The sequence below is a fragment of the Eubalaena glacialis genome, chromosome 2, assembly GCF_028564815.1.
Source record: "Eubalaena glacialis isolate mEubGla1 chromosome 2, mEubGla1.1.hap2.+ XY, whole genome shotgun sequence".
Lineage (NCBI taxonomy): Eukaryota > Metazoa > Chordata > Mammalia > Artiodactyla > Balaenidae > Eubalaena > Eubalaena glacialis.
Window position 1 is genome coordinate 83,458,646 of NC_083717.1, and position 12,597 is coordinate 83,471,242.

The 12,597-nt window shown below is 39.2% G+C and overlaps 1 protein-coding gene across 2 annotated transcripts in view; it reads right to left on the reverse strand.

Annotated features, from left to right (window-relative positions):
- The window catches only part of TMOD3 (tropomodulin 3), an 86,850-nt gene that overhangs the window by 45,812 nt on the left and 28,441 nt on the right, over positions 1-12,597 (reverse strand). For both annotated transcript variants that reach the window (XM_061180317.1, XM_061180316.1), the window contains exon 2: positions 1,782-1,975. In XM_061180317.1, the coding sequence (XP_061036300.1) occupies positions 1,782-1,907 (126 nt within the window). In that variant the 5' untranslated portion in view covers positions 1,908-1,975. The remainder of the gene's footprint in view (positions 1-1,781; positions 1,976-12,597) is intronic.

The following is a 12,597-nucleotide window of genomic DNA, read 5'->3' on the forward strand; positions in this document are numbered from 1 at the left end:
ATCTTGGGGGCCTTGCTAATCCTGGAAAGACTGCCCCTCCCAGGGCTAACTAATTCCTAGGGATAGCAAACAACTCCCCCCAAGCCCCTGCCATGTGCCTCTCATATGAAAACCAACCAATCCAGAGCCCACACCCCCGACCACCTCTTTCATCTTTCACACACAAAGCCAATACTTCCCCTGCCCTAAACTGCCCAGGGCCAGGCACTGGACAACGAGAGACCACTCCTGTAGCCCAGAGCCACTGAAGTTATTCAAACTATCCAATTCTAAACTTGCTCAAATCTGCCCACCCTGTCTCACCTTTTCCTTCCCTTGGAAACCACAATAAAAGTTCTGGGCCACACTTGCTCCTCACTCCTACCTCCTGACCAACCCAACTGCTCCCCCATGTGGCCCTGCATGGCTTGGTGCACCTCCTGCTGTTGGGAACTGAAAGTAATAAATTCTTCTTTCAAGGAAGTTTCCATGTATGGTATCTTACCAGACCTGATTAAAACAAAATCCCAGGTACATTTTAAGTCAGGAGGGTATGCTATTAGTATGTTGTGAGTAGAGGCCAGGGATGCTGCAAAACACCCTACAACGTACAGGACAGCCCCACAGCAAAGAATTATCCAGCCCCAAATGTCAACAGCGCCAGGGCTGAGAAACCCTGGACCAGATGAACTCTTATGTTCCTACCATTTGATTCAAATAGGTCTGATAGGTTGAATTGCCTGGAGCAGATACTGCTGTGACATGCAAAACAGCACTGTTATTCTGAGTTACCCTACAGACTTAGGTGCACTGAAAAATCTTCCTTATAGTAACAATTATGGTTAAGGGATTTGATCGGTGGTATGGACATGTTACCCAAGTGCTAAAGTAATGCTGAGAAAAGGAGTGTAATTCTCAATATAAATTAGAAAACCTTCTAGCAGGAAATAAATGTGTGGTAGTGACAAGAACACTTTCATAAAACAAACTCTTACCACAGTCCTTAAAAGGCACTAAAAGTCAATGTCTTGTCATAATAAAATGTGGTAAAGAAAAGCAGCCTAGCAAATAGCCATTACCTTCAGATCAAGGAGGCACAACCTTAGTGTTCTCCCCTCACTGCCTCCCGGCCGCACACGCCCTGCCACAACGACCGCTCCAAACATACCAGGGATTAACAATTCCAGGGTCAAGGGTCTCCACCTTAGCCTTATGTAATGCATAAGGTAAGCAACAGCCATTTTGCAAAATAAAACATATATACATATATTCAGGTCTGCTCTACATGGATTGCAGTATTGCCCAGGGTCTGCTTAGATCTATTCTACCAATAACTAGAAACTTTGATCCAATTTGGTCAGCATCTTTCAGAAAGGTAATAATTAGATTTAAGGTCATGAAGGACCTTCTAGAGACACTCTCTACACTGCAGCCATCCTGGTACAGAAGCCCTGAAGAGGCATAGCGGCTGGCATATGTCAAAGAGCTAATCATCTGCCGCATTTTACCAAAAACATTCTTCCCAGCCCAGAGAGAAAATATTTCTTAAAGGGAAGAAAATTTCAGGAGATGTTTGAAAATAAAAATGTTGGAGAAAATAGTTTAGAACAGTCATGTCATTAGAGATACCAGGCAGAAGTGGGGGTACTGGAAAGGAGGCCAAAAGTTCATTTGGATAAAGAGGAGGAGGTGGATGGCAGTGTCAGGGAAAAGTCATGGAAAAGCTAACTGTTCAAAGGCAGCTACTTAGTATCAAAGGGTTTGAAAAATTATTTCATTTCTCTTTATTGCCTAGCACCTACCTCAGGGTCAAGATCATCCAGCACGGTTTCCAGTTGTTTCAGTTCTATTTCTGATAGACTCCCAAGGAGTTCATCTTCATCAACGTCCTTGTACTTTTCTAAGTCCTTCCGGAATGACAGTGCCATGGTTTGCAGTCGCTTAATTTTTGCTATTCAGTACAGTCAGAAGTGATTTCTTATTTTTTTTCTTAAAGCTATGGAGAGAAGAAACAAAAACATTTAAAATATTAAGTCATCCCCACCTACTTAGATCTATTTTAGGTTAAATGAAATGTAATTTCCATGTGTCATATATTCTTTGACTACGTATCACACACTACCCTTGCCTATGAATCATTCAATGTCTTTACCTTTTGTCTTTTGTTGACAAAAAGCAACCAAACAAAAACAAAAAGCCACACTGGGAAAAAAGAGAGGGAGGAAAGAATAAAATTGAAATCCATTAAAACAGCTACTTGACAGAAATTAGATTCTTGATAACTGAGTTTTAGGGGGGAAGAACTTATAATATGTGCCAAAATATAATTTTTTCCATCAATTGCTTTCAAATGATTGCTACCAGAATACTTTGTTTAAGCACAGCATGTTTGAGGCATGCTTGTTTTCCTGTAAATTGCTTAGAACATTATTTTCTGATGCAATATTAATATAGGGGAGATATTAATATACTCTCCATGGGAGGAATGGCCATTGGAAAAAACATTTTTTGAGAAGGTTCATTAAAAAAAATTTTTTTTGCATTTTTTCTTCTAATTTATATTTTGTTGCATTATGAAAACAATACATTTGGCAAAGTAATCTAGGTTACAAGTTGAAATAAAAGAAAATTCTGAAGAAAGTGCACTGATTATTTTTTAAATATGAAATACTAGATGTATTCTAACCAATACATACTAGCATTCTTATTAGGAAAAGGCATTTATAAAGGAAAAAAACATAGCATTCTGAAAATGTTTCAGCAAAACACTCAAAACCATGCTGGGATATGTCATCCAGTGACTGGCAAGATTGGTCAGGAGGGTCTGGTGGTAGGAAAGGATCTTCACCACTTCCTCACCATGTTCATCCCTCCCAAACAGCTATGAAGTGACTCAAAAAGCAGCATCTTTCCAGATATAGCAGGACTATTCTATAGTAAAAAAAATACTTAAAATAAGTACTGCAAAAAGCGTGAAGTAAAAATGAAGTATTTCTATAAATTCTAGCCATATATGTGGATCATTTGCCTCATAAAATGTTCCTATGCGAATAAGAAATAATCCTTAGACTTCCTGATTTGGCTAAATTTTTCTTGGCTGTAAAACGCCCAGTACTTCAAAGTTTGGAAATACTTTCTACTCCCTTCTCCCAAGTTTTCCCAACTTAATATTTTAACTAATACATTTTCCTCCTCAAACTAGTAACATTTTATGGACCCTTTTATGTGTTTTCATCTCCTATGAAGACAGGAAGGTTCACTACAGGGGTCTGTCAGCTAGCAAGCATCTGGGACCAATAACAAGCAAATTAACAGAGCTGTGCTTATGCAGATGTTAAACTGCAGGCATTTTGTGTAACTGCCCAAGACAGGTCTGGCTGACACCTGTTCTACTGGCACTTCATTGGTTGAGCAGTTACCCTGGATTTTTTTCGCTTTTTTGAACACATAATTATCATTGTTGTCATTACTAAGTTTGGTAAACATCCTTTGTATTTCCAACTTTAAGACAACAAGCTTACCAAGTATCCTGAGAGTGTATTTTCTCAATTAAAAATAATACAGTCTGAGGAGACGATTCAATAGAAGGTATCAGCACTTTCAAATATATTAACCGTAAAATGCAATTTTAAAGAAGGTGGCACAGGACTTCCCTGGTGGTGCAGTGGTTAAGAATCCGCCTTCCAATCCAGGGAACACAGGTTCAAGCCCTGGTCCGGGAAGATCCCACATGCCACTGAGCAACTAAGCCCGTGTGCCACAACTACTGAGCCTGCGCTCTAGAGCCCGTGAGCCACAACTACTGAGCCCATGTGCCACAACTACTGAAGCCCGCGCGCCTAGAGCCCTTGCTCCACAACAAGAGAAGCCACTGCAGTGAGAAGCCTGTGCACTGCAACGAAGAGTAGCCCCCGCTTGCCACAACTAGAGAAAGTCCGCGCACAAAAATGAGGACCCAACGCAGACATACATACATACATACATACACAAATAATTCACTTTAAAAAAATAAAATAAAATAAAGAAGGTAGCAGGCAATTTTAGGAGAAAAAATAAATAGAAGAACATTTTGAAAAACTACTCCCTTTATTAAAATACCAATGATATGGTATTTGAGACAGATAAGGGTAAGAAATTGATAAATGTACATGAATAGGTACCATGAGTAATTATTTTGTTTTCACTATTTTTTAATGTTTGGACAATCAATCCAAAAAGTTTTTAATGTAGTTTAATATAATTTATTTTTGAGGTTTATAACATACAATAAAACCAACTTCTTGTTCAATAAATATTTCAAAGAAATACATATTAATTATTTTGAGCATCCCCTCACTTTACTCACAAGTGTTCCAGTTTGGGCCATAAATTCAATGGTCATCCTAATAATAAGGTATTATAATGGGCAATATGATAGGAATGAGGTGTTAGGGGCAAAGGCAATGTTATATGCCACCCAGGGTCTATAGGTTTGGAACATGACATTCCTTAGAGTGACTAAACAGGTTACTCCAAGAGATGGCTCCTTATCCCAAAGTAAAATCTGTCACACAAAGCATATTTATAGTATTGCTTAAAGATTAATAAAATGAACACCATGAACACACCACCCAGCCTCAGAAAGAAAACATTACTTTGTACTCTCATGTTCCCCTTTCCAGTTGCATCTCTTCCCCCAAAAGAAGTAGCCATTGTACTGAATTCTGAATTAATCATTCCCTTACTTTCTTTACAGTTTTACCTTAAATGTACAGATCTTTAAACAGTTTTAGTTTTGCTATTTTTTGCACATATATATATGTATATATATATATATATGGACTCACACAGTATGTATCCTCCTGTGACTTGGTTTTTACACTCAGCATTGCTTTGAGTTCATGCTTAGAGCTGAACTTCTTTCATTTTCATTTCTATATCATATTCTGTTGTATAAATGAACATCTGAATTACTTGTAGTCTTTCCTGCTCTACTTTTCCGCTGTAACCTATTTCCTGGTAATCTTGTTACCTATTTCCTGGTATACATGTGCAAGAGTTTCTCCAAGTTGTCCAAACCTAGGAATGGAATTGCTGGGAAAAGGGTATGGTATTACTCAAGTTTACTAGGTAATGTCAAACTATTTTCAAAGTGGTTGTACCAATTCACATTCCTAGAAGATTCAGTGCATGACAATTTCATGTTGCTCATCCTTGCTGATTGTTGATATTATCAGTTGTTGTGGGGTTTTTTTGCCCATTCTGGTGGATGTGAAATGATATTTCATTGTGGTTTTAATTTGCATTTTGCTGAGTTATGATGAGGTTGAGTATCTTTTCATACGTTCTTGGCCTTAGTCACTTAGACATAGTGGTGTTCCTTAGTCTGTGAAGAATCTTTGCCCGTTTTTTTTAAAAATAAATTTATTTAGTTTATTTATATTTGGCTGCGTCGGATCTTCGTTGCAGCGAGTGTGGGCTATTCTTTGTTGCGGTGAGCGGGCTTCTCATTGCAGTTGGCTTCTCTTGTTGCATAGCACAGGCTCCAGGCACATGGGCTTCAGTAGTTGTGGCAGGAGGGCTCAGTAGCTGTGGCTCCCGGGCTCTAGAGCGCAGGCTCAGTAGTTGTGGCGCATGGGCTTGTTGCTCTGCAGCATGTGGGATCTTCCCGGTCCAGGGCTCAATCCTGTGTCCCCTGCACTGGCAGGCGGATTCTTAACCACTGCACCACCAGGGAAGCCCTCTTTGCCCATTTTTATATTGTGTTATCTTTAAAAAAAAAAATAGATGCTCTTTACTATATTCTGGATACTAATCTTGTCAGTTATATGTTAAAAATCTCTTCCATTTTCTTTTAACTCATTAGTTTATTAAGGTATTTCTAGGGGGAAACATATCAAAGTGTTTTTCATTTAATTATTTAAGGAATTTACTTCTTTGGCTTGTTTTTTCCTTTTCAAAGCAATGAAAAGGCATTTCCTTCAAGTTCGGATTATGAAATCTTGCCAAGAACTTCCAGGTACTATACCAGAGTTTCCCAGAAGCTTCAATTCTGCTTCAGTAAAAAGCAACCAATTGCTGCTCATCCTACCTAATGCTGCTCAAAACTCACCACAAGTGTTCACATTCTCAGAGTCTCTAACTTGATTGTACCTTCCCTCTCAACTCTCATCCTTCACTGAGGATTATCTCTGTGCTGACAATGTGCCAAGTATTAGCAAGAGAAGCTCAGAACTCCTTAAGAAGGGAAGCTCTGGAAGCCATGCTTTGCTCTGCTTTCTGTCCCACGGATAACATGTCCTCTCTTGCTTGTCCTCTGACACCTGTATATTGGAAGGAGAACAAATTCTGAATGGTTTCAACCAGTGTGCTGGAAAAGTATCTTAAATCTACAGTGGGTCTACAGGAACTTTTTTTAATCCCCAAGCTAATGTAAAATACATTTCATAAAAATACACTTCATAATCTACAGAGCACAGGAATAGATTTTTTTAAGCATAATATTCTCAGTCTTTTTTTTTCCTAAAGGTTGTATATAAGCAAAAGTTAGTTTTGCTAGATAAGTTAGGTAAACTTTCAGGCGGATGTAGAAAATCTTTTAACTTGAAATTCTGGTATGATCAGACTGTTTAATTCTCCATCCTTAACTCACTTTTTAGAGCAGTGTTTTTCATGTTTTAGACTGAGTCAGAACCCCCTGGAGGGCTTGTTAGGACACCACCCCTGGGCCCCACCCCCAGTTTCCTGATTGAATAGGTCTAGGGTAGGGCCAAAAATCTGCATTTTTAACCAGCTGCCAGGTGGTGCTGATACAGCCGGTCAGGAACTAGGCTTTGAGAGGCACTGCTCTAGAGGAACTGACTTCATAAATTTGTAAATTCTGACAACTAGGTCTCACATTCTTGTGGCAGTCTATCTTGCCCTACTCACAGGCTGAAGAACTTTGTTAAAATAGTCCCCAAAGTCTATGAGAACTGTTGCCATGGTACGCTTTCCTTTTCACTCTGCCACTGTTTCACTGGATTTCAGTTAGCGGAGGCAATACCGAAGAACAGAAGGAAACTCCTGGAGTATTCTGGGCCAAAAGCTTTCATTCCATTAACCAACTTCCTTTTCATGTATTACTAGTCTCTAGAATCCTCCTTACTTTTCACACAAGACTTTCAGGACCCTGCTAATTTCCAGGTGGATTCTCAGCCATCTCATTTCACAGACGTTTTAAATTTTAGCTTTCTATTTAGATACTTTTTAAATAGCTGTATTCTAGATGTTTGGGATCACTTTAAATGAAGCACTGTTGTGAGATTTCAGATGTCATATTTACATTTATATTTATCATTGCATCAGCACCAGGTAGACCTGCCTTAATTGTTCTAAACTAATACAGAGGCAGTCTTAATACCTAAATGATGCATTTGCACAAAATGGAGACACAGCACTACGTAACCAAAGGTTTCTCTGAGATTCAAACATAGAAAAATAGTAGAAGGGGACTTCCCGGCTGGTCAAGAATCCATCTTCCAATGCAGGGGACGCAGGTTCGATCCCTGGTCAGGGAACTAAGATCCCACATGCCACGGGGCAACTAAGCCCAAGTGCTGCAACTACTGAGCCCATGCGTCTCAACTACAGAGCTCATCTCAACTACAGAGCCCACGCACTCTGGAGCCCAAGCACCACAACTAGAGAGAGAAAAACCCGCATGCCACAACTAGAGAGAAGCCCACACTCCGCAACGAAAGATACAGCATCCTGCAACGAAGATCCCGCATGCTGTAACTAAGACCTGATGCAGACAAAAATAAAAAAATAAATAAAATTTTTAAAAATCTGTATAAAAAAGAAAAATAGTAGAAGAGCTATACCTGTACATGGTAGATGGTCAGAGAGGCACAGTGAACTCAAAGAGAACTTGTACTGAAGCAGTCGGTACCATATTCCCATCGACGGCAATTTAGTTCTTGCAAAAATAATTAACACTAGGATCCACAATAATTTTTTAAGAGAAATACTTCTCTATTTAACCAATCTCCACTTATTTTCCTTCAGTTTCACATTTTTTTATAGAGTAAGGTCTTGACACTGGCTATTAAGAAAAAAACCTGGAATTACGTGATTCAAAGTTACATTCTCTCAAAATATGAAGTGTTAACCCCCATTTCATCACTATTTCAACAGGGCAGGCTCAGAGTTCAGCCTCTTATCTGTTCTCTCTTAAATGCACACATGTGATCATGTTGTTCTCTAGTTCAAAAATCTAAAATAGACTCATAGTACCTTCAATGGGGTTAGGCAAAGTACAGTGTCAGTGGGCCAAACCCGGCCTGCTGCCTATGGCTGTAAATAACGTTTTACTGGAACATAGTCCCATTCATTCACTTACGTATTGTCCATGGCTGCTTTTGTGCTACAATGGCAAAGTTGAATAAATGCAACAGAGACCCATATGGTCTGTAAAACCTGAAGTATTTACTATCTGGCCCTTCACAGAAAAAGTTTGCCAAGCCCTGACCTACAAGATAAAGTCCAAATTCCTCAGCATGAGATACGTAGTTCACAACCAGGTCCCAGCTAGCTTTCTATTATAATATTATCTCCGGCTGCTCACCATCACATAGCCTATAGGCCAAATAGGCCCCAAAGTTTTAGGTCTCTATGCTATTTGCTTATTTCGTTCCCTCTCTCCACAATGCATGCACTCTTTCTCATTTACCTCTGTCCTCAAACCCCTACATATTCTTCAAGGCCTAGCTAAAATGTCATACATATCTTCCCTGAAATTTTCCCTGCTCTCCGTTTGGCGGACCCCCAGGAAAGATTAGTATCTTCAACTGATAAGATCAACATACGATAAGAGAATGTTTCCCAAAAAAGTAGATAGAAGAAATGACTATAGAATGATGGTAACATAACCATGGAAAGAAAGCAGTAAACAAGCAGATATAAGAAAATGGGGTTCATTAAGCAAGATTTGGCCGTGTTCATGAAGCACAAGGGAGGCATGATATCCTGACCAGCAGATGTGATTGGCTGGTTCCCACTGCAGTTATATGTCCCATATGAAGAAGCATCAGATGGCCAATGCCTGATGTCATTCGACATTTACATCACTCAACTCGCCTTATTCCTCTCCGTGCTCATCAAGTAATCTTCTAATTAAAACTTGGCTATTCATGTAGTTTTCCTCACTGTAAATTAATAAACTGATGTTTTGACTTATGCACCAGTCTTTTATGAGTGTGGTTAGTATGGGTCACTTTTTAAGAAATTAGGCACCTATTGGTGGATTGAAATCAGGTCTCTGCAAAAGCAAAGCTGAGGACCATCACGTGAAGTCCTATCCCAAGGATGGCTGGCCAGCTACTCCTAAAGACATCCTGTATCTCATGTCAAACCAACAATGACAGTGTATTAGGTCATCTTCTGTCTCTCTTGCTGGACACTGTAAGCCCCTTGAAGAAGAGAGATTCTCTCCTAGATCTCATTTCTTACTGGGTTGCCATCACCAGGTGCAGTACGTGGTTACACATAGTTAAACCAAATTTGATTTAATTGGATCATATATCAGTCTCTCTTTTCCCTTTTTTGGTAGTTCCCTCTACCTGCCCCAGATATCTAGTATCTCTCTTGCTCCCTCACTCTATTTCCCTTATCACAACTAAAAAGGCACTGATAATCAGTCCTTGATACTTCTGCTAATCCTTTATAGCCTCTGCATTGTTCATCTTTTCTTCCCTCAGTGTCAAACCATTTTGGCTCAGAGTTCTCTGCTGTCTAATCTTCCCTAGTTAAAACAAAAGAAAAACATCTGATTATCAGTCACCAGACCTCTGAAATTAAATACATGCCCTGATGATGATTTGATTTTCTTTTGAGTAGAAATGAATTTCCTCCTTGGGAGATACCAAGCCTCACTCTTCAGATGTGGTGGGCTTAAGACTGCGTGTCTTTTCCTCACTGGCTTCTCCTAGGACCCCTGGGTACTGAACCAACCTGACCCGCCAGATCAGAAACTTCTTTTTTTCCGTCACAAGATTCCCAGGTGATTATTTATTTTCCAATATACTTACTGTTCATTCAACAAATATTTTTGAACATCTTCTGAACCAGGAATTGACTTGTTCCAGACAATAGGCATAAGCAGTATACAAGACAGACAAGTTCCTTGCTCCAGTTTATTTTAAATGTGGTGGAAAGACAAAAAACAATGAACAAAAAACCAAGGTAATAACAGATAGCAATAAATATGATAAGGAAACACCCAGGACAATGCTATAGGAGAAGTGAGGGTCAGGAAAGTTACTTTCAGATAGACTGTTCTGAAAGGTGACTTTTAAGCCAAGATCTAAAGGTCTCTCGCAACTCTCTCAGCCTAGGACTCTGCTAACAGCAGCAATCTAGGTGAAAAACAATGATGGCTTTGCTTGAAGTTGTAGCTGTTGGGACAGAAGTGGAAAAAAAATATGTGACATATTTTAGAAGCAAAGCCAAAAGGACTTGTTCACAGATTGGCTGTAAGGAGATAAGGACAAAAGATGCCCTAAGGGATGACCTCTGTGTTAATTTCAGTTAGTATTTAATAATTTTTGTTGTTGTTGTTCCATACCTATTTTTTCTGAAGAGCTGAACATGGCCCTATGCCACCTATATTTCTAGGTCTGAAAAAAAAAGGTTCTTGGTTAATATTTTCATAATCATTTGTTTTGAGATCCACATTGTGAACTGTTCTCATATGACAAATCTTGAACACCCATAATAATAATAACCAATTAACGAAACAAAATAAACCAATTAAAAATTACTAAATAAAACAATTGCTGGCTATGGCCTTTAAATATATTTGTAGGCTAAACAAAAGTGCCTGTCTATGTTAATACTATTTCTGGCATCATCTTTTGCAAAGAGCTGAGACTAAAAAGTGAAACAAGCAAATATTCTGTCATGATTTTTTTTTAAATATTATACAATTACTGTTCCTAACTTATTTTTCTCTCCAATATTTTTAATACTTATAGTCAAACTGCTGAAGAAGAGATGATCATGAATTTGGCACCCAGCAATCACTGTGATTTCAAGATCCACACAGCTGACCCTCATCACCTAGTCTCTGAGTTCCTTGACCTTCTCTCTTCTGATGGTCCCGTCCTCTGCCCTACCTCAGCTCTACATCCCTATGGTTGTAACCTAGTTCTAATCATTACCAATAATTGTACCCCTCCATAACTCTCAATTTCTTTGATCCTCTCTCTCTCTCTCTGTAACTCCTCTAGCAAAACCCCAATCCTGGTTAAAACGCTGTTCCTACTCCTCACCTGTACCAGGGCGACAGATAAAGCAGGAGAAAAACACACCAACTGACCAGCCATATTTAATATTTATCACCACTAACATCAAAGAGTGCTGCCTACTAATCCCACTGCATTTCCCTAGTCCAGTCACTCTCCCACAATCTGACTATTTTACTTCTTCTTTTCCCTCAGACCTTTAATATTTCTTATCTATCACTCTCAGATGAAGACCCTACCTTAATATTTCACTGACAATATAGAAGCAATCATAAAAGGATATCTAAGCTCCCACTGCTACATCTACCAACCGACCTAAATTTGTACTCATATACTCTATCTTCTCTCTTGTTTTTATAGATAAACTGTCCAGACTCTTATCTAAGGCCAATCCCACTGCCTGTGACCAAATCCCATCCATGCTCATTTACACAAGATCACTTCAATAATTGGGCCCTTTTTCTACAGGATCATGCCCATCAGCATATAGACTGTAACATACCTCCCAAATTAAAAACAAACACTCCTTTGACTTCATATCCCCCTCCAGACACTTCGCATCCCCCTCCCGACAATTTCTTGGCTCCTCTTTATAGCAGAATTCCTTGAAAGAACTGTTTTTGGTACCCCAAGTTCCCTCCCTCTTATTCTCTTATACCTTCTCCAGTTTGGCTTTTGTTCCCAGCACTTACTCCACCCAAACTCACCTTGTCGGCAATGGCCTGCATGGTGCCAAATCCAGCTGTCAATTCTTTTTTTTTTAATTTTAAAATATTTTATTAATTACATATAGTATATTATTACATTTTATAAATTACATATAGAACTGTACATCATTCTGATGTACAGTTCTGTGAGCTTTGATAAATGCAGAGTAAATGTAGAGTTGTACAACCACCACCATAATCAAGATACAGAGCCAGCTGTCAATTCTTAGCCCTCATCTTACGAGACCTATGAGAAGCAGCATCTGACAACAGATCACTCCTTTATCCTAAAACACTTTTCTCACTTGGCCGTGGGGACATTATTTTCTCTTGGTCTCCCTTTATCTCTCTGACTCTCCCACCTCATTCTCCTTTGCTAGTTCCTCCTCATCTTTCCTACCTTTAAACGTGGGAGTGCCCCCAGGACTTAAGTTCTTTGGACAGCTTCTCTTTCTATATTCACTCCCTAGGTGATTTCATACATTGACAACTCTTGGATTTATATCTCCAATTTGGACCTCTCTCCCCAACTCCAGACTTAAAAATAACTACCTATGTAACATCTCTACTTGGATGGATAACAGGTATCTCAAATGTGAATGTACAAAACAGACTCTTAATTTTCTCCCCCAGACCTGCTCTTGCCA